Source organism: Antechinus flavipes, chromosome 4 (assembly GCF_016432865.1).
Source record: "Antechinus flavipes isolate AdamAnt ecotype Samford, QLD, Australia chromosome 4, AdamAnt_v2, whole genome shotgun sequence".
In the NCBI taxonomy this organism is placed as follows: domain Eukaryota; kingdom Metazoa; phylum Chordata; class Mammalia; order Dasyuromorphia; family Dasyuridae; genus Antechinus; species Antechinus flavipes.
The window spans coordinates 254,626,689-254,649,529 of NC_067401.1; the positions used below are offsets into that span (position 1 = coordinate 254,626,689).

Genomic DNA, 22,841 nt, shown 5'->3' on the forward strand with positions numbered 1-22,841 from the left:
TGCCCTGAGAGCTGCTACAAATATTTTTGTACACATAGGTGCTTTTTCCTTTTTAAAAAAAAATCTCTTGGTGTTCATGTCTAGTAATAGTATTCTTAGGTTTAAGGATGTGCATAATATCTTTTGATCATTTACCAATTGGACCATGGCTTTTATTTTTTATAAATTTGGCTGAGTTCCTTAGAAATAATAGGTCTTGATTAAAAATGGTTTCAAAAAAGGTTAACTTTCTTTATAGGTAGGTTGTGCTATATAAAATCCAGTAAGAGAGAGTCCCACAGATGGTATTAATGAGTTTTCGTCAGAACTGAAGTGAAAATTCACTCATTGGTTAATGCAGGTTGTTACACTTTAAAGATTAAGCTTCTATTATTATTATTATTTTTTTACATTTTTTATTATAGATTTTTATATACAAAACATTTGCATGGGTAATTTTTCAACACTGACCCTTGCAAAAACTTCTGTTTCAACTTTTCTCCTCCTTCTCTCCACCCCCTCCCCTAGGTAATTCCATATATGTTAAATATGTTAAAGTATATGTTAAATATAATATATATATACATATTTATACAGTTATCTTGTTGCACAAGAAAAATTGGATTTAAAAAGAAGGTAAAAATAACCTGAGAAGAAAAAACAAAAATGCAAGCAAACAATAACAGAAAGAGGGGAAATGCTCATTTCCCAGTGCTCTTTCTCTGGGTATATAGCTAGTTCTGTTCATTACTGATCAATTGGAACTGATTTGGATCCTCTCATTGTTGAGGATAGCCACTTCCATCAGAATTGATCCTCATATAGTGTTGTTGTTGAAGGATTTAATGATCTCCTGCTTCTGCTCATTTCACTTAGCATCAGTTCATGTAAGTCTCTCCAGGCCTCTCTGTATTCATCCTGCTGGTCATTTCTTTCTTTTTTTTTTTTATAATTTTTTATTGATAGAATGCATGCCAGGGTAATTTTTACAGCATTATCCCTTGCATTCATTTCTGTTCCGATTTTTCCCCTCCCTCCCTCCACTCCTTCCCCGAGATGGCAAGAGTCCTTTACATGTTGAATGGGTTGCAGTATATCCTAGATACAATATATGTGTGCAGAACCAAACAGTTTTCTTGTTGCACAGGGAGAATTGAATTCAGAAGGTATAAATAACCTGGGAGGAAAAACATAAATGCGAGCAGTTTATATTCATTTCCATTGTTCTTTCTCTGGGTGTAGCTGCTTCTGTCCATCTTTGATCAATTAAGGCTCTCTTTATCAAAGAGGTCCACTTCCATCAGAATACATCCTCAAACAGTATCATTGTTGAGGTATATAATGATCTCCTGGTTCTGCTCATTTCACTCAGCATCAGTTCATGTAAGTCTCGCCAGTCCTCTCTGTATTCATCCTGCTGGTCGTTCCTTACAGAACAATAATATTTCATAACGTTCATATACCACAATTTACTCAACCATTCTCCAATTGATGGACATCCTTTCATTTTCCAGCTTCTAGCCACTACAAACAGGGCTGCCACAAACATTTTGGCACATACAGGTCCTTTTCCTTTCTTTAGTATCTCTTTGGGGTATAAGCCCAGTAGAAACACTGCTGGATCAAAGGGTATGCACAGCTTGATAACTTTTTGCTGCTGGTCATTTCTTACAGAACAATAATATTCCATAACATTCATATACCACAATTTACCCAACCATTCTCCAATTGATGGGCATCCATTGAATTTACAGTTTCTAGCCACTACATAAAGGGTTACTACAAACATTTTTTGCACATATGGGCTAAGCTTCTATTATTATAGATGATTATACATATTTTAGTAACAGAACACAATTCTCCACTTTTTAAAAACAGTTGATTTTTTATTGATAGATTTTTGTCTATATTTTTCCCTATATCCCTTTGCCTTCCCTCCTTTTCTAGAGAAACATTCCTTATAACAAAGAATTTTTTTTAAATAAGAAGGGGGAAAAAATGGCCATTGGAAAAGATTGCCTATTCTACTAAGGGAAGTCTTTGGGATGAACATCTCCTAACTCACTGTAGGATTTGAGACCCCTTAATTACCTTCAACTAGGTATGGCTGCTATGTGTGTTACAGCTTCTGGAGCCACAGATAAGAGATAAGTGGATCAAGTAGACACCAAATAGTTTCAATTTTTTCATCTGAAAATTGTCTGTTCATATCCTTTGACCATTTGTCAATTGGAGAATGGCTTGAACTTATTATAAATTTGAGTCAATTCTCTATATATTTTGGAAATGAGGCCTTAGTCAGATTCTTTGGTTGTAAAAATATTTTTCCAGTTTATTGCTTCCCCTCTAATCCTGTCTGCATTAGTTCTGTTTGTACAAAAACTTTTTAACTTAATATCATCAACATTATCTATTTTGTAATCACTAATGATCTCTAGTTCTTCTTTGGTCACAAATTCCTTCCTCCTCCACAGGGCTGAGAGGTAAACTATTCTATTTCCTTCTAATTTGTTTATAATATCATTCTTTATGTCTAGATCATGAACCCATTTCGACATTGTTTTGGTATACGATGTTAGGTATAGGTCTATGCCTACTTTGTGTCATACTAGTTTCCAGTTTTCCCAGCAGTTTTTGTTAAATAGTGAATTCTTATCCCAAAAGAAGAATAAATTTCTTATAAAAAGAATTGAACTTAATAAAGCTATGTCTGTCTTTACCTGAAATCCATTTACCTGAAATCCATTTGAAATGTTTTCTTGATGACTTTGCCAGAATTTGAAAGGTCCCTGGTAAACTGTTAGATTAAACTGTCCAAGACTAAAGCAGTCAAGATTACTTTCTGTGGATATCTAGTTAAAGAGGAAGCCACATTATGATGAGAAAAATAGCATATACTTTGCAAGATATTTCATTGTAGAAATAGTTATTTTAAGTATGTGTGGTTAAGTATTATTGAGGATAAGTGCAGGTTTAAGGGATGGAGAAAGGAAAATGATCTCTTTTATTTTGATCTAAAGTAAGGATCAAGATAAACCAGAAGGTCTGGTTATTAAATAATGTTAGCTTGCTTAGAGATCCAAGCAAACCCTCAAGCTTTTTATTAATTATCTATATTGCTAGCACTAGTACTAGAGGCTGAAAATACAAAAATCATATAGTTTTAGCCTTCAATTGAAATTTTCCAAGGCTCATCCTTTAGATTGTAATTTTGCATTTATAGATTATAAATCACTGTGCCCAGGTGTTTTTCTCTTGGATTTAGGAGAATCAGTCCGTTAGGGAAGCAGGATACCTGATTCAAATTTCCTATAGGGAATGTGTTAGTAGAATTATTGTTCTTCTGGAATTTAAAACTGTGATGTTATCTAATACTTTAGAGAACTTTAAGTTCTCTCTTATGTTTAAGGCTGTCATTGGTTCTGCTCATCTGAGAAATAATTTGTAATAGCAAGATAATTCATTAAACATTTATTAACCACCTACTATATTTCTTGAGATTTTTAATATCAAGAGAGGAAGAGATTATATGAGAAAAGTAGAGAGCTAAAGGTAGAGTCAACTGAATTTGATGTCTTATTGAAGAAGTAAGGGAGAAGAAAGTCAGTAGAATTTTAAAGTAATGTCTGTTCTTAAAGAAACTGGAAATAATTAAGTTTGGGATGGGAAAAAGATTTATGGAACTCTGAATACAGTACAGAGCACTGACTGTATGAAGGACTTGGTGTACATATAGTAAATTGAGGAAGTCATTGCCGTCCAGAAACTTACATTCTATTTGGAAAAGATCACAATTAAGTCAATCCAGTTACAATGCAGCTGTTAAGGCTTGATGGTCCTCAGGGGCTAGGGCCAGGACAAATGTCATTGTACTTTGTTGTACTATGTTGTTATCTCTTGATCACTGACAATGTTCTATTTTCTTGTTCCTAAACTCTGAAATTCTTTTTTCTCTTATCATAATATTATAATCTTTCATTTCGTCCTGTTTTTCCCTCTGTCCCCCAGCTTTTCCTCAGTCATCTCCCATGCATTGGTTGCACTTTTCTCTTTTCCTTATGTCAGCCCATTGGGGAGCAGACTCAGCTCTACCCTATTCCCCTCACTTGACTTTTTTGCCTCCTTGATCAGTCATAACTCGTCAGACCCTGAGCCTGCATTACTTCTGCCATCAGCCTCCTTCACTTCTGCCCCCATAAAGAAAAATCACAAAACTTCTAATTGGGTCCATTATTAATTGTTATCTAAATTCAACTGAACCCTAAATGCACCAAATGCAAAATTCCATCTTCTCATAGTTAATTCAGTTCTCCATTCTTCAGAGTAGCTTCTGTGAACCTTTTGTCTCTACTTAGGCCTCCTGTGGCACCCCTTTCTCTCACCTTCTTAGGCAAGACCTCATGCCATGTCTCACTGAAGGAATTGAGGCCATCTGCTGGGTATTTACTTTCCTCCTTTCTTCTTTAAATCATATCATTCAGACACCTTCCCTACTATCTCCTTCTTTATTCTGTCTCGGATAAATTGGTGGCCCTTTTCTGTAGCAAAGCCAGTCCCTTCTCTGGATGCAATTTGCTTCTCTAAATTTGTTCTCTCTCTCTCTCTCTCTTTCTCTCTCTCTCTCTCTCATTGCTGTTTTACTAATTCATCTAGACTGAAGTGAAACAAAGCATTATAGTTCTCCATAATAGGGGAATTCATTTATGAGCTTCCATTCTGGATCAATTTAGCTCAGTTGAGGAGGGGAAGGTCAATTTTGTCAGTCATGTGCAAAGAATAATTATTTTCTTTTAAGTGATAAATTTGAATTTAGATGTAAGTTTGAGTCAGCCTTGGGTCCAAGTCATTGGCAGAGACATTCAGAGGAAAATTACATCAAACAATTGTTGGTATAATCAGCCAATATGAATATCAGTGGATAAGGTTTCTGGGCAGGTGTTTGAGTATTCAGTAGAGAATTGGACAAAGGGGCAAACAGGGAAATTAAATTTACAATCAGGAAAAAGCTTCTACTGAGGCAAAGAAGCTGATCTTTCTGTTCAGAATTGTCCAACTAACCAGCACCACATGCCTGTTAACAGCTTTTAGCTGTCAGTGCTCTTTACCTCAAAAGTGCACTTTGATGGATTCCTCTTCACCTTGTTGAAATATTTGAGAGTTTGAAAATATTCTGTTAGCTGCTGGTGTTCAAAAAAGCTTTTTGAAACTTCTTATGTTCATTCAGTATTCATTAGACGCTTACTCTTTGTGGTTTTCCTGTTTCCTTCATGTTCATAGGATCATAGATTTAGAGCTGGAAAGAGATTGTAAAGATCATCTTGTCCAATAAACTAATCCTACAGATAAAGAAATTGAAGCCCCCCTAAAGGGCTAATTGGCTTGCCTGAGATCATCTGAAAGCAGCAAAGCCAAGATTGGAACTAGGGTCTTGAGTTCATCTGAAGCTTTTTTCATTACTGCACAAATAGGTCAATTTGAGAGCAAGGAATAAAAAATAATATTCCAAATGCTGTATTGGTACTCACAACTTGTGAAATAGGCTTTTGTTTGTAAGGGGTACTAACAAAAATTACACAAGAGGAAGAATGGTTTTGTTGTGATATTGCTGCTTCCCGTTCCTCTTTTAAAATAATTTTTAAAAGAAAAAATCAAATAAGTGAGTTTGTAACAATAACTTATAACAATGAAGATTAGTTAAAAATTGGTCAGTAAAAGTTACAGTTCAACATCACTAAGAGTCAAGTAAGACCTTTAGCTAAAAGCTGTTATCAGGCATGTTGGTGCTGGTAAAGTGCGGAGATGAAACTTTTTTTTAGGATGGGGTATTGCAAACTGTTCCCCTTTGGATTTATATCTCAGGCATTATACAATCATCCATCTGTGGAGAAGAGGAACCTGTGATTAATTCTCTTTTTAGAGGGTGGTATAATACCTTCTCTTACCATATGTTAAACTAGGTGAGAGCAATGATAACTCACTTTTTAAGAGGGGGTTCCAAAGGTCTTAATTCATTTTAGAACTTTAATAGCTTAAAGCTGAACTAAGACTTATGAGACACTCTTTAAGATTTACAAAGTGCTTTACTCACTGAAATCCTGAGCCAAGTAGTACATGATAGCTAGGTGGCATATGTAGACAGAATGATGATTTTGAAGTCAGGAAGACCCAAGTTTAGATCCTGACTTTTATACTTTTTAGTGTGTGACCTCTGGCAAGTCACTTACCTATGTCATTGTACAGGAGGAAATAATAGCACCTGTTGTTTCACAGAGTTGTTAAGGATCAAATAATGTGATATGTATAAAGTTCTTTGAAAACCTCAGAAGTATTTGTATGTTTACTATTATATTATTATAATATATTATACTATTATATTACTATTATTTATACTATATATGTAATATCATTTTAGAGAAGAGGAAACAGACAGACTCATTTTCACATAGTAAGTCTTAGTATTGAAGTTCAAACCTGTGTCTTCTGATTCAGTCTAGAAATTTCTACTGTATCTTTTCCTTATTTACAAAATTTACACAAGCAGAATGATAATGGATTTTATAAATAGCCTCAATAGTTGTTTGTAGAATACTTGGAATGTAGTAAACACTAAAATGAATATATGAGATTGAATTAAAATTAAGCATGTCTTCCATAGATCTCTACTAGACAGTGTTTTATTACTTTACTTACTGTTAATTTATACTTTAAAATACTAGTAAAGCTGCATTTATTTTTAAAACATTTTGTAATTCAGACATTATGATAATTTAATTTGATTCCCTTATTCCCTCTTTCCTAGTTAATTCAGAGTTAGTGTATTTTATTTGAGTTTAGAGATTAAAATTCTTTAAAATATTATGTAATTCTTTTGCTGAACACAAGATGGCAAAATGGTCACATTACTTGCAATGTGGACAGTGTGAATTAACTATAATATATCATTTAAAAAACTTTAAGCCATTTTGCTCTTATCTTTATCTCAGATAAAAGACACATATAATCCTTTGAAATGTATCTCACATAGACATATGGTTCTGTTTTAATGGTGCTGATCAATTCATTAGGATTATTTAATTTTTGATAAAATTTACTTAGCCTTGGGTTGAGCATTCCAATAAGGGAAGACAACACCCAAAAGGTAGTTGAAAAGGAATGAGGGAATCAAAGTAGGTGCAATAGGGGAAGATAGAAAAGTAATTTAGGGGGTCAGAAGCCTAGCCATGTTAAAGCATGACTGACCTATGTACTCTCATGTTTCTCTTACTACTAGTCATTTCAGTTGCATTTTCTGACAGTGAGGTGGCACAGTGGATTGAAAACTGAGCCTGGAATCAGGAAGAACTGAGTTCAGATCCAGCCTTAGACACTTATTAGTTCTGTGACCCTAGATAAGTTCTTAACCTCTGTTCATCTCAATTTCCTTAATTGTAAAATGGGAATAATGATAGCATGTTCCTCCCAAAGTTGTGGTAATGAGATTACATTTGTAAAGCACCTAGCACAGTGCTTGGTATGTAGTATATACCCTTTAAATGTTTATTTCTTTCCATTCTCCTTTCTCATTTTATATAACATCATGTTTCTTAATGGGACAATTGGAATGATTGTTTATATTTAGTCTCTTAACAGGGTAGCACTGAACAAGTAAATAATAATAAGCAGCAAAGCTATGCACATACTATGTACCAACTTCTACTTTAAAATCTGGGGATATGAGAAAATAAAACAATCCTTCCCTTCATGGAGTTTACTTTCTAATAAGGGAAATAGCATATACAGTAATAAGGAAATTCATAATTATAAAACAAATACAGGGCAATAATTGGGGAAAGAATTAGCAGCTGGGATGGGAATTGGGAAAGACTTAGATGGAAAGTAGTATTTGAGTTGAACTTTTGAGGGATACTAAGAATTGGATCTGAGAAGAAAGTATACTTTAGATCTGGAGAGCAACTTAACATGTTCAAAGACGTAAGAATCAGAGGTGGAATAGCATGTTTGAGGAATGGAGATCAGTTTGGCTGGACCAATTCAAGAACATGAAAGACAGTAATATATAATATGCCTAGAGAAATAACTTGTGAAGAGTTAGGAGCAATAAAGAAAACTAAAACAGGAAGAACAATTGGACTAAACCCAGTACTCTGAGTCAAACCCACTTTATCCTGAATCTCTGAGCTGCAGTGTTGGAGCTCCAGTGTGTGTGAAATTGCACTAATTGAATAAAGTACCTAAAATGCTATCTTCTAAACTAGAGAAGGAAAACCAAGAAGGTAAAGAATCATCCAGACTGTGGCAGTTACATAGGTGGGCCATTGACTTTCTCTTTCAAGGCATTAGTCTTTGATAGACACTGCCATTTGACAAGGAGGCAGCCTTATCATTGAGCAGGAAATATAACATAGGCTAGATTGCATTTCAAGCAACTCTGTTCGTGTGTGTGTGTGTGTGTGTGTGTGTGTGTGTGTATACTTAAGTTTTTCCTTGAAACAAAACCCCATATTTTTCAATATTGCTATATACATATTTTTTTGATGGAATGGTAGGCCCTACCTATGATACATGCTAGATATATTACCACAGATACCAAAACCTCATAGTAATTGCTGATGAATCCCTAAGACCGCAAGTTACAGATAAGTAGCTCATCCTCATTGGTAGAATAGTCCAAACTAGGAATATCCTACATATTGGAGTCACAGATTTGGATTAACAGAAACAAAATTTTATTGGTGATATGACTATGAATCATGGAACAATCAAAGGATCAAAATTGTGACTAACCCAAAAGACTGTGGGAAGATTCATTACATATTTTGAGGGACAAATCATGTATAAATTGTATAAAAAAAGGATTAGTATTCAATATATGTCAAAATTATGAAACTCTGTACATTGTGTAAAGGTATTAATGTTTATCTGCTTTTGTCAAGTCCAGAATAACAAAACAGTTTTTTAAAAATGTAGTCCAAGAGAAATATTACTAAAAAAGGAATAGGATTAGACTTTTGAAAGTAAGAGCTAACAGATGAATAGCTATTGTATTTATTGGAATAGTCTTTTTGTAAACTAATTTTTTTTTCTTGATTTTTGACATGGGCTTTTAGGTTCCTATGAAATTGAGTATAGTATTTTATTAACAATTTTATTTATTTTTCTCTTTGTTGTGAATTCACTTTAAAAAATTTTAAAGAAACATTAAATTAGCTAATATATTAGGCTTGGTTTTGTTTTCATTTAAGATGCATCGCCTCATGAGCTTGCTTGGGATTATTAATTTGCTTCTCTACTTTTAAAAATTGGCTGCTTAGTTTATTAATAATCTGTTTTGTTCTCTGTTAATATTAATTCTATGTAACAGAAATCTGCCTTTAAAGACTGCTGTAGTTTCAATTATGAATTTTTCATGTTTTCTCATTGTTGTTTGTCTTCAGTATAATTTTTATTGCTTTAAGCTCATCTTCAGGCTGATCTTATTAAGGATATAATATCTGATCTCTAGATAGTTTTCTTTAGTTCATCTTTATTGAGTTTCTTTAAAAACAAACAAATTTTATTCTATGATGAATGCACATAGGACTTCTGCTGTTTTAGTGTTATGCTAATGACCTGTCATTGTAAATGTTCCACAGATGTCCCAAATAAGTATAGTCTGTAAGGTGTCCATTCACTATTCTCCACAATCCTATCACATCCTTTTTTTCACCATTTTTTCATGTCTGCAATTTCCTTTTTGTTTATCTTCATGATATATTTGTGAAGTTAGAGTCAGGGTTTTTAAATTAAATTAAATTATTTTGAATTCCAGGTAGTGTTCCTAAGATAGATATACACACATACACTCATACACACACACACACACACATATTTACATATAATTAATATCATTTCCATATCTAGTAACTTTAAAAATATTGTTGGTTATCATTTTGTATATTTTGAAGGTATCTTTTTTTTTTTTAAAACTATGTGGAAATCATGACCACATATTTTACTTTGGAAACATCTTCCATTTTAAGTTGAGTTAATCTTTAGCTCTATTGCCCCATATATGGCTTATTGGTGTACTTCTGTTTTCTAATCCATTTTACAGCTCTTTTCTTTTTTATGGAGGATTTTAATCTATTTATATTTAAAAACTTTAATGTCAATTTTTGCTTTCTCTCCATCATACCCTATTATTAACAGGGTACAATATAACTTGTTTGATGTTTCTTTCATGGAGAAGACATAATTCGTGACTTAGATGACAATTTTAAAGGATTGCTATGCTTGAAAAATTCATTTACCTTTAACCAAACTGCTGATAATTCTTCTCAACTTTGGTAGGCAAAAGACGTGTGGACTAGCACCAAGCTTGTATTTGTTTTTTGAAGTCTTTCCAATTTGTTACCATTTGCTAAGAATATATATGTTTCATCATAGCTTTTGATTAGTTATGATCACCTCCATTCTGCCATGAGGCATTGGAGTTGGAGTTTTATTAAGGAACTAGTTTAGAAATGATTAATTAATTGAACAAAGTAGAGAGTCATATCAAACATAATATATATTTTTAAAAGTGTCCATAATGCCTACCTTCAAGCGTTCCCTTATAATTAAGTAAAACAGTTTTAACAAAATTAACCATATAACAATCATCACATTTGACAGTGTATACACTGCGGTACATCAACATGGGTTAGGTTTAGTTAGGAGACTCAGAGTTCTCCCGTCTCATCCTAAAGAGGAGAGAGATGCCTTTTTTTTTTTTTTTAAACTTTGTCTTAGAGCCAAGTTTCTTTGTTATGATTACATGGCAGTGAGTTAGTTTATTTCTCTTTAAAGAGAAAGAAATAGTTTGAATATAGATAATCAAATTCAGTGAAATTTTCCTGGAAAGGAAGAGGTAGTGGTATGAGGTAAATCTCTTGCTTAATGCTGCCGATGTGCTGAAGGATTCCTCTATGAGAACTAGGGTTCGTGTTTGTTTTGGTCAATAACTCGTTTTTCCCATTGCACTGTTAGTATGCCTTGTAATATCAATGAAATCAATAATTTAATTATATTTGTTAATGAATAAAAATTAAGCATATATTTTGTGCCTAAGGCATCTTGTTAGTCTCAGAATACAAGTACAAAGAATCAAAAATCATTTCTCACAAGGAGCTTGCTTCTGATGGGGAAGAAAAAGAATGCATAAATACTTGTATACAACATAAAAAGAATTGATATAAAGACCTGAGACAGGAAAACCAATTAGGAAGATAGTGCAGTAATCTAGGCAAGAGATTTTGAGGACTTGAAGTAAAGTGTGTGAGTAGAAAAAAGTGGTTGGATTTAAGAATGATGAAAAAACTGAAGTTTCGCTGCTGATTGAATATATACAGTAAAGGAGAGTAAGAAATCAAAGATAATGTCAAGATTACATAGGGAAAGAGAAATTTGGGAGAAGATAGGATTTGGAGAGAAAGCTAATGAGATAAGTTTTGGCCATATTGAGTTAATATCCAATTTGAAATATCCAGTAGAAATTGGTGATATGATACTACATTTCAGAGGAGACATTAGGACTGGATCTATAGGTAAGAGTCATCAGTAACTTCACAGCTTCCACAATTTAAGCTGTCAAGTTAGTGAAAGTATAGAGAGAGACAGAACCTTGTAGATGGCAGTGCTGTCATACACTTAAGGGAAAGAGTTTAGTTCTTGTTACTAGCCTTAGCAAGATGGCAAAAGGTGAAGAGTGAGTAGTAATATATTATATTGCTCTTTGTTCCTTTCTCTTTCAAATGTCTTTCAAATATTGGAATTAATACACTTATTAGAAAACTAGAAGTAGATATTTTTCATCAAATACCCTATTAAAGTTATTAAGATGATAAATTCTGTATTTTCAAAATACTTTATTTTATTAGCTTTTAAAATAGTTTATTTATGATATTTCTTTTTGTTAATGCAGGACTTGTTTATAATGTTAGTCCATATATGGAATATCACCCAGGTGGAGAGGATGAACTGATGAGAGCAGCAGGCTCAGATGGCACAGACCTTTTTGATCAGGTAAGATACTAAAAGTAATGGAATATTGTGATTGAAGAAGACTCTTAAATTTAGAGTCAGTGAGGCTGGATACCTAGTAGAAAATTTAAAAGTATTTTTGAGAGAATTAGAATTCTGTCTGAATACCTCAAAAAATAATTAAAATACTTTTTCGCAAAGTATTTTGACTAGTTCACATAGAGAGCAAAGAATAACCCTGGGAGAGATATATGCATTGAAAAATAAATCAGTCTATTTTAAGGTTTTGAGGTCAGTTAATATCAGTATGATGAAATGGCTTTTTGAAACTTAATGATTCCCTATCATCCTTTTTACTATTAAATCCTGTGGTCCAGTTCTTGGAAGAAAATACATTTTTTATGGAAAATTGCTTTTCTTATATTTTGTGGTAGTAGTGATTAATCTTTGTTATAGTGCTTTTTTGATAGCTGAAAAGAGATAGCTGAGTTAATTTTTAAAGTCTTTGCAGATTTTTCTTTTTTTTTTGGTTTTAGTTTATCTGCTTTTTCTCCATTTCTTTTGCTATTATAATTAGGATTTATATTTTAATTGTTTCTTTGGAGCCAGTCAACCAAATATATCCTAGCTTTATGGAATTAATCTAATTACTGTTTTGGTAGTGGTTGATCTTTAGTGACATCTTGCTGACTTTGACCCTTTTTTAGAAAAACATTTAAATTTAAAGAGAAATCTTTATAATTACTTGTGGGTATAGAATTTTCTGGTTTTACCCTTTTTTGTTTTTTAGTATGTTATATATTTGGATAACTAAGACTATTTTTCATTTAGAAATTTCATTACAGCTAAAGGATGTTGTTTATTGACTGACTGGCAAGACCCCTTTTGATCTCCGACAAATTCTGGGTCTGGGAATTATTAATATCCTTCTTGGACTGAAGAGAAACCACAGCTGCACATTAATCTTGATACCATTCTCTTGAGAAAAACTCTTATGGGCTTATTAGGAATGTTTCCAGGTGACATTTGACTTGTTGATAGCTAGGGAGGCAACCAAGTAAGAGGTTTGGGGAAACATTGCTGAGAACTTGAAGGATTTGTATGGATAGCTTACTTTGTTTCTGTGTTCATCTTTGAACCTCTTACTATACACATTTAAGACATGGCTCCTGAAGTCAGAAGGACCTGAGTTCAAATTTGGCCTCAGACATTTAATACTTCCTAGTTGTATGACCCTAGGTAAGTCACTTAACCCCAATTCCCTCAGCAAAAAAAAAAAAAATGAAAAGAAAAAAAAAAGAAGACATATTGCTCATACTTTCTACAGACAGAATGCTGTAGAATAATCCAGAAATGCTAACGCACAACAAAATAGTCTTATACCCTAATACTGTAAGATGTTTGTATCTTTGAACCCTACTATATTGAGGAAGCTCAATCTAGTTGTTTTGCAGGAACAACTGCTACTATAATAATGTAATCACTACGATTCAAATCACGTCTTCATTTGCCAGACTACTGCTTCTACTTGACTAAAAGGCTATTAAAATTTAAATTATTCATCAATTTCATTCATTATCAGAGTAAATACTTTTCTATGTTTTTATATTTGTGTGAAGCACTTTGCTTCTTTAAAGCACTTCAGAACTTTAGGGTAATTCTATAAGTAACTCTTTGGATTTAACAGTTTAATAGTACTCAGTTTATACAATTAGTAACCATCTTTAAGAGAACTAGAGGCCAGTCCTTAGGATGAAAACAAACAAAGATAAAAGCAAAATTCATCATAGAGATCACCTTAATTGCTGATTATATGGTCCAGAACAGACAATTTTGAGAGTATGGTAAACTAATTGTTGTAATATTGGGTCATTTATTTAAGTGTTACTTAAAGTAACTACTTTGTGTTATCTATGTCATAGATCTCAAGGGGTCTACAAATCTGCTTGTTAGTTTTTTAATTCTTCTAATTTTAACACTACCTTAGTAGTATTCTTAGCTCTTAAACCTCTAATTTTTCATCTTTATGAACTCTTAATTTTATCTTATCAAAGATTATGCCCAGTTTTATCATCATGAAGGTTAAAGTAGATAATTGCATGTCACACATACATGTACTCATTAGAATTTTCTTGGAGGATAGTCCTTTAGAAAACTAGAGAAAAGGTATTTTGTTGTTTTATAGATCTTCATTTCATCTTGAAAGGAAGCCTTTAATTGATTAATCAATTCTATTAAAAAGCTTTACTTTAATCTAGGAAATAATTTTCTTACATTTTCTGTTTTGTTGATGAAATCTATATCCACATCAAATTTGTTTTCCATTTTGGAATGTAAGGATTCATTTATGGAAAATTGTAAAGTGGTTGGACTTGATCTTTAAAAAAAAAAATCCAACTATAATTCAGAAGGCTAAATTGATAAATATAGATATAGATTGATATATAAATTGGCTGTTATAAAATTATAAGTATGCATAAAAATATCATTTCAAAGACAGTGCTATTCTAGAAAAATATTATTCTCAAATAAAAATCTTTTTTCTTTTTCCTCATCTTTCCCTCCCCTTCATTCATTCTCTTTAATAGAATTAGTGTTTAAATTATTTGGTGGAAATTCTTAGTTGCTTGGCTATATTAGACAGTACTCTCACTCAAAATGCATTCTTACGTTTTATTTGTATTGATTCTCTCCCTCTTCAGGTACATCGTTGGGTCAATTATGAATCTATGCTGAAGGAATGTCTTGTTGGCAGAATGGCTGTCAAGCCTGTTGTTATTGCTAAAGGTATGTAGTGTTAAACATATTTTGAAGTTTTGGAATTGAAGTGCCCCACAGAAAAATCTTTATTTTACTTTCACTTTTGCTACCAAAGTAACAGATAGGGTGAAACTTAAGGTGAAAAAATACTTGAATGTTTCTCTTAAGCTCTTTCTATTTTTATATTTTGACCACTTCTAGATGGAAAGCTCATTGTTGAGATTTTTGATGTTAGTCTAGATAGAAAGAAGACTTATTTTACTTTTGTAGTAGTTACATTATTTTTAGTGTTTGCTTGTCATATTCACATCCAACAAATGCCTTCTGTTTGCAGAGCATTGTGCTAGCTGCAGGTAGAGATGGAGTTTAAATGAGACAAAAATTCTAAAATTCACCATTCTATTAGCAAAACAATATTGTGTTGTTATAATTGCCTTTATGTTTCTTAAAGGAGAAATAATTTATTTTTCTTAATATTATTTCCTAATATAATATTATGAGGTGATGATGTCTTTCTTAAGTATCCATTTGGAAGTTATATCAAAAAATTTCCTTCTTTCTTTCCTATTTGGTACAGAGACAGAAAACTCTTGAACATTTCCTCTCCAGCAATTCCATATTTCACAAAACCATTTGATTCTCTTTCTTACCATGTGTCAGGGATGGACAAGGGTAGGAAAAACTGATATGAAAATGGTGGCATGGCTCCCCTACCTTCCTTAAACCTTAATTCCATTTAGTTGAATGCATAGAGAAAGGAATGTTTATTTCTATAGTACTTTTTTCTTTTTGAAATAAGACTAGATAAAATAATTTTTAATGAATTATAAAGAGCCCTTGACCTCGTTTCTTTTATGGAATGGAGGTAGGAGGCTCATTTGTTTTTCTTATATATTATTCCTCTTAATGGCTTCATTAAATTCTTTACTTGAATACAAGTCTTGATTCTAAGTATTTGTATAAAATATGTTCTATAGGAAATTTGTCTTGATGAATAAAACAAGAAAAGCTTGTTTCTGTTCATTGACTGCCCCAATTTCCAACTCTTAAAGAGGAGGCATGTCAGACTAAACAGCCATTCTTGTTTAAGATCTTCACCCTGGTTAGCACTCATTCTTGGAATAATCACTTGGGCTTTCATTTCCTAGAATCCAGTGCTGCTTCTAGAACTTGGCTCAAGCACTGCCTTCTTTAGGGGGTCTTTGAAGGGCTGTCCATTCTAAAGTTACTTTGTTACCTAGTTTGTATATATTTATTTATGTACATGAGGGTAGGAAATGTCTTTTGCTTCTTTTTTGTACCTGCAGCATTTAGGAAAGTGCCTAATACATAGTAGATGCTTAATTAATTTTGATTGATTGATTAGTCTCCTTTATTAGAATATAAACTCTTTGGAGGAAAGGACTATTTTCACTTTTTATTTGTATCCCCATTGTTTAGCATTATGGCATGATGATTAACTGAAACCTCTAGAATGCACCAGGTATATAAGTAATCCAGAAAAATTTTAGAAAACTAATGGAAGATTCATTACCAGGAATACTTTTCTTTGAAAAAAATGTTTTGTCATTTGGATATTCAGCAACTTTTGCTAGTCACATAAATACATAAATATGCAGTTAAAAACAAGAAATCATGATTTTTTTTCTCCAAAAGCAAATTGCATTAAAATGGCTTTTTAGTTCATATGACCTTTTTAGATAGAAACAGAATGCTTTACATGAGAAATATGCTCTACAGATATATTGGCTATATTCTATATTGAAAGTAGATTTCTCTTAGTTGCTGTTAAATAACCATGAATGATCATGATGCTTTTCCTGAAATAATTTTTATTAACTTTTTGTGTCTGAACTTGTAAGAGCTTTTGTTTTGTTAATGTTAAATATATATATATTTATATATCTACATATACATATGTAGATATAGATGTATTTGTGTGTGTGTGTGTATAAACTAGTTGTTTAGTTGTTCTACAATAAATTATCTCTGCCTTTCTGTGCTGAGTTCCTTAGTTAAGATCATGGGAACCTTAAATTCATAAATGACCAAGACATGTTTGTTACTCTCCTACTCATCAGGATTTTTTTTTTTTTTTTGATCCTCCTGATTTCACTGCTCCCTTTAGTTTCCCATGATTGAACATCTTGCTGCCCTTTTTAATTTTCTTCTTCCTTGTCTCAAATATACATTTAGTTTTGAAGAACTGTTGGCTCTTGCTAAATAAGATTTCTTGTAATTGTCATTTTTTTTTTTTATCCTAGTGTATCCTAGTATAAACACCCTCCTCCCAATGATGATCTAGTAAAATCTTTCTTGAGTTAAGTCTCATACTCTTAAGTTACATGGAAGGTACCAATCTTTTTTTGTTATACTCATCCAGTAGTTTCTTTTCTAATGAAATCACATATCCAGTTCCCATTCCTAACTTACCTATATAGCAGTTGCCCCCTCTCTCAAATAGAAGATAGGGAAGTCTTTGGTTTTTGTAGTGCCCAATGGTGAATTGGTGGAATTTGGTTGAGAATTGTACTAGATGTACAGTGACAGACAGGTTGTAATCTGCCTCAATGAGGAAACATTGACAATGTGAAGGTTGCAAATCCATTAATTGATGAAGAATCCTTGAACAAATCCCTCACTTTCCCTGGCTTTCCATTTCTCATCTGTAAAATGACTGAGTTGGTTAAGATTATCAGTGTCTTCCATCCATAAATTATAAGCCTATGACCTCACCGTCAATGGAGTCTATAGAGCACAGTGCCTCATATCCTATACTAAGTAAAGGCCCAGCTCTTTTGCCTGACATTCAAGCTCTTTTACACTTTGAACTCTTATTGCTTTTCATCCTGACCTCATGTTATTCCTTCTGTTTACTTCCTATTCCAGCAAATCTGGGTCATATGCCCTTCATTCTTTGGCTCATTACCTGTTCTTTCTTTCTAGAAATCCTTTTGCTGTAGCAGTCTTCCCTCCTTTTATTATTTTCTGTCCCTCTTAGTAATGTCCTTTTCATTTTTTTTAATACCCAATATAGCATTTTACTTGTTTCTTATGTACTTATATTATTAAATACACTTGTTATTTGTATGTGTGCCAACCACTTCTTCCCTTCCCTTCCCCCTCCCCAACTAGATTGTAAAGAGCAGGGAACATGGCTTATTTAAACTTTCTATTTCACTAAGCATTTTGCACAGTACTTTGTGCAAAAGAGTTATTTAATAAATATTTATTGAATTAAGATAATGCATTTGATCAGTCTGTTCTTTTGAACTTGAATCAATAATAATAGTTCACATTTATATAATGCTTGAAACTAATTATGATTTATAGTCAGTGGCATGATTTATATTCAGTATTAGCAGTGTCAAATCACTAATTTATACTTTGCTAACTTAAAAGATGATAATTATGGATAGACTCACAGTAAAGTTTTATCTGTAATTAGGGTTATATTTTACCTAGAATTAGAACTATTGTCAATAGGTGACACAGTGGAAAGAGTGCTGATCTTGGAATAAGGAGGAACTGATTTGGAATCCTGCCTCATATCTTTAAATAGCTGAATCTGAGCAAGGCAAACTCCTTCTACCTTAGTTTTCCCATCTTTAAAATGTGGATAGTAGCATCTACACAACTGGGCTCTTTTGACGATCAAATGAGATAGCAGATGTAAAGAGCTTTGTAAGCCTTAAATGCCATGTAAATATTATCTATTATTCTTATAGTTGCTATTTTAGCTGGAAGTGCTTTAAGACCCCTTGATTTTATTAGTTAAAAAAAATAGACCTATATAATTGTCATTACATGATATATAGAAGCAGTTCTCAATTATGGAATATTATAATGGGGCACAATTTGCTTTTATAAAATTTTATTTAATAGCTCTTCATTTAGGATTATGTTTCTAACATTTATCAATATAATTTTATTATTAATCTTGAGTTGAAGTTAAGGAGTGTCTTGAATTCAGAGAATGAATCAAACTAGCCCTTCATTAATACCTTTGAACTACTTTAGATTGATCAAGTTGATCATCCTGTTAACATTTCATTTTTTTGGTTTGTTTTATTTGATGAATTTTTTTTTTTACATTATACACCTTTATAGATTACTCTTACTTCATGAGAAATCTCTTTTAACAAAGTAAAAAATTGAGAACTAAAAATATGATAACTTCATCTGGAAGTATAGGAAATATTCCATATCAGTAGTAAACCTACCTCTCTTTAAAAAAAAAAAAAAAACAACTAAAAACCACCAAACTAAGAGAAATATATTTTATCTTCTTTCTAGCCACCTAATGAAATTTTTTTTCTTCTAATAAATATAATCAAGCAAAAGCAATTTCCCATGTATATATTCATATATATGTGTGTATATGAATATGTCCTGTTCTGCATTTGAAATTCATTCTCTCTCTGCTGTAGGAAATATGTTTCACCAGTTCTCTCTCTATATATATGAAGAGAGTTTTAGTATTGATCATACTTCTTACAGCTTTAAAAGTTCAGGGATGGTTTTTTCTTTTTTACTGTGTTAATATTTTTAAATTGTTCCCCTGGTTCTGCTCATTTCATTCTTCATCAATTTATAAAGGTCCTCAAAATTAATTCAGTTTTTATACTTATGTTATAATAGAAATTCTTCTAGTTTTGCTTATTTCATTCTGTATCAGTTCATATAAATCCTATGATCTTTTCAAAATGATGTATTTCTCATTTCTTATAACATAGTAGGATTTTATCACATTCAAACTCTATAGCTTATTCAGCTCTTCCCTAATTATTCCAGTTAATTATTAGTTAGAATGAATTTCTTTTGCTACCTGACAATTTAATTCTTATAAATTTGCTTTGATTCAGATTTGGTTTTAAAGCATTTTTGGTTTAAAGCAATTTGTTCGACACGTTCTCTTAATTTCCGATTTTTTTCCTTGTCATAAAGAGAACTTTTATAAATATTTTTAGAATTTTTTTCCTATTTTTATATATGCTGTCAAAGTAAGCACATCTTTTCCTATTTTTTTGATCTCTTTGGTATGGCTATACATTCTTTAATAACTTTTTACATATAGTGATGAATTTCATTTTAGAATAGTTGTACACATTCACAGGTCCACTAGCAGTAATTGTTTTCTCATAACCTCCCCAGATTATATTATTGTCCTTTTTTGTCTTCTTTGCTACTGATGGGTATGAGGTGGAATTTCAGAATTGTTTTAATTTGCCCTACCTCATTAGCAATTTGGAGCATTTTCTAATATGGATATATTAGATTTTAATGGACAGTTGGATATTGGAGAAACAGAATGTGTGGTGTCTTAGACAATGTGCTGAATTTGAAGTCAGTGTATATAGATACAAAATTTAGCTTTGCTCCTTAGTATCATTGTGACTTTGGACTAGTCCCTTGAAGTTTCCCACATGTAAATGAGAGGATTAGACTAGATGACCTTTCTACTCCTTTTTAAAAAATCTTTGATCCTCTAACCCTACTTTGAAAGAACAACTGAGTTCTTTGATCTTTGTTTAATGCTAATTATTAGATACAGTGAATTTCTTTTGTGAGCTGACTTACTTGATTCTTATAAATTTGTTTTGATTCAGATTTGCTTTTAAAGCACGTCAATTCCTTTTCTGTTCTCCAATTTATTATTATTATTATTATTTTTTTTTTTTTTTTTGCTGAGGCAATGGGGTTAAATGACTTGCCTTAGTCACTTAAGGTCACACACAATACTACCAAGGATGTGTTAAGTGTCTGAATTCAAATTTAAACTCAGGTCCTGCTGACTTCAGGGCTGGTGGTTTATCCACTGCGCTGCCACCTAACTGCCCCTTGTTCTCCTGTATTTTGATATTTGCTCACTTTCTGCATGATATGGGTTCCATTAAAAATGTATTTTTCTTTTGCATTTTCTTGTAGAGAATCATGAGAAGAAACTTTTAAATGGTAAGTCTTCACAAAGAAGATTATGCAAGATGTTATTTCTGTGGATTCTTTTTGAACCAAGTTTGTCTTGATATTTTAGTCATTTAAAAAAAATACCATTTGTATGCATTTTTCAAAAATAGGAATAGAATTTTAGGGTTGACCGGACAAATGATAAAAACTGTGATCCGTATAAAAAAGCCCTTTTATAATAAATACCACCAGCAGCTCGTTCTTATTTGAATTAATACCATTAACTCACTTTTATTTCACTTACTTTTTCCTCACTTATGCTGAACTATATAATATTTTAATAGTATGTTTTATAATGATGTGTTGTTTTTTTTTTTAAATTTGAAGATAAGCTTCCTTTCTCAGAGCAGAATAGAAGCTAAGTAATATCACCTTCTCTTTCTTATCCTTCAACTTTGAACCATCTTCCCTGTACTAGGCCTATCTTTTCTATATTCACTTTGTTTATTTTTCTTGCTCAGACCTTATTGCCTTTGACAAAACTAGAGGTTTTAGGATCCATTAAAATAGAAACAGCCCTAAGATACATTGAAGGTTGTTGAAATTCTGACATAGTGGACCTTTTTTTTTTTTTTTTTTGGCTTGTCATTTTAGAAATAATTGGTTTTAATTTTTGTGGTTCCCACACAAATAAATACTTAAAGGTTGTATTAATGGGGTTACTCCCTTCACCAATTCAGATCATACAGGCCTTCTATACTTTTGAGAAATTGTCTTCATAAGTTTCTATACCAGAAGAAAAAAAATCATCATTTTGCCAGTATCTGGTGTTCAGCCTTTCCAGATTGAGCTAGCCTGAACTGAAGTCACATAAAATGTTCTTCTCTGGCCTGTGCTGAAAATTTGATAGAAAATGCCAGAGATTATGTATCATTGACCTAACTTTCAGAAACTCAAGAGTTATTGTGCTACATTATGTACATTTAAATTATACATTCTTTACTAGGATGTATCTTCATCTAGGATCTTCAGCTTTGAAAATTTATCCTGTATAATTTCACATATTTTAATTTTGCTTTTATAGAATAATAATAACATATTGGTGAAATGTCCATTTCTTTAAAAAGTTTCTTTTTACAGGCATACTTTTTAAAAGCCAAGTACCAGATTTACCTGCCAAAGAAATTTCTCCAAGGTATGTATTGCTATTTTACTTTGAGTGAAATAAATATGAGTTTATTTAGTACAAAATACATATGATGAGTTGAAAATTTTTTCATATTTTCAATATAAAAATTTTACAATTTATCAAATATAGTAATACATTAAAGTGTATCTTACCTACTCTTATTTCATACAGTAAATATATACAGTAATTCTTCATTTATTTTGTGTTGTGGGAGAATGGAGGTATTCCTTAATACTTGATCAATTAAAATTTTCCTTTTAAGTGATGAAACTTTCTTTTTATTCTTTGATGGAAATCTTTCTAAGGTGTGTTGCATATTTCTGTCTTTTATAATTATTAAATAGTATGTTAAGCAAATTTTAGTTTTTTCCACAATTTTGAATCCACTCTCTGTGTAATTTGTCTTTCACTGTTCTCAAGTCTATGCATTTATTATTCAGAACTTAGCTTCCTTTTAGTGATGTTTTCATTTTCATTGTATAGTTGTGTTTATTTTGCTTTTTGGGTTTTTATTTTACTCTGCGTCAGTTCTTACAAACCTTCCCACATTTTTTTCAATTCCTCATATTTTTTCTTACTATGCAGCTATTTTTCAGTCATTTCCAAATCAGCAGATACCTATGGTTTTTTTTTTTTTTAGCTCTTTATTACTATATATACTGCGTGTTGCTATGAATATTTTGTTACATGTTGGCCTTTTTTTTTTTTTTTTTTTTAATATTTTTTGATCTCCATAGGGATTATATGACCAGAGTTTATATCACTAAATTTTTATGATCCAATGCTGTCTCAGTGATTATATTGTTTAGTTTTCTAAGTGCTCACAAAACATTTTATTTATAAAATATTACAGATTTTATTCAGGAATTGAAAGAAAGCTTTATGTTTTTTTTTTTTTAAAAACATGTCTTCCCTCCTTGAAAATTGGGATGTCATTTCCCTCTTCTAGGCTATTTAACACCTTTGCTTTTCTATGATTCTTTAAAAACTACATCTATAAGTTCTT

General features: G+C 31.9%; 1 protein-coding gene across 1 annotated transcript in view; it reads left to right on the forward strand.

Moving 5' to 3' along the window:
- The window catches only part of LOC127561959 (cytochrome b5 reductase 4), an 89,301-nt gene that overhangs the window by 8,561 nt on the left and 57,899 nt on the right, over positions 1 to 22,841 (forward strand). The window contains exons 3-6 of the mRNA XM_051997336.1: positions 11,921 to 12,021; positions 14,682 to 14,766; positions 20,668 to 20,694; positions 21,787 to 21,841. Coding sequence (XP_051853296.1) covers positions 11,921 to 12,021; positions 14,682 to 14,766; positions 20,668 to 20,694; positions 21,787 to 21,841 — 268 coding nt within the window. The remainder of the gene's footprint in view (positions 1 to 11,920; positions 12,022 to 14,681; positions 14,767 to 20,667; positions 20,695 to 21,786; positions 21,842 to 22,841) is intronic.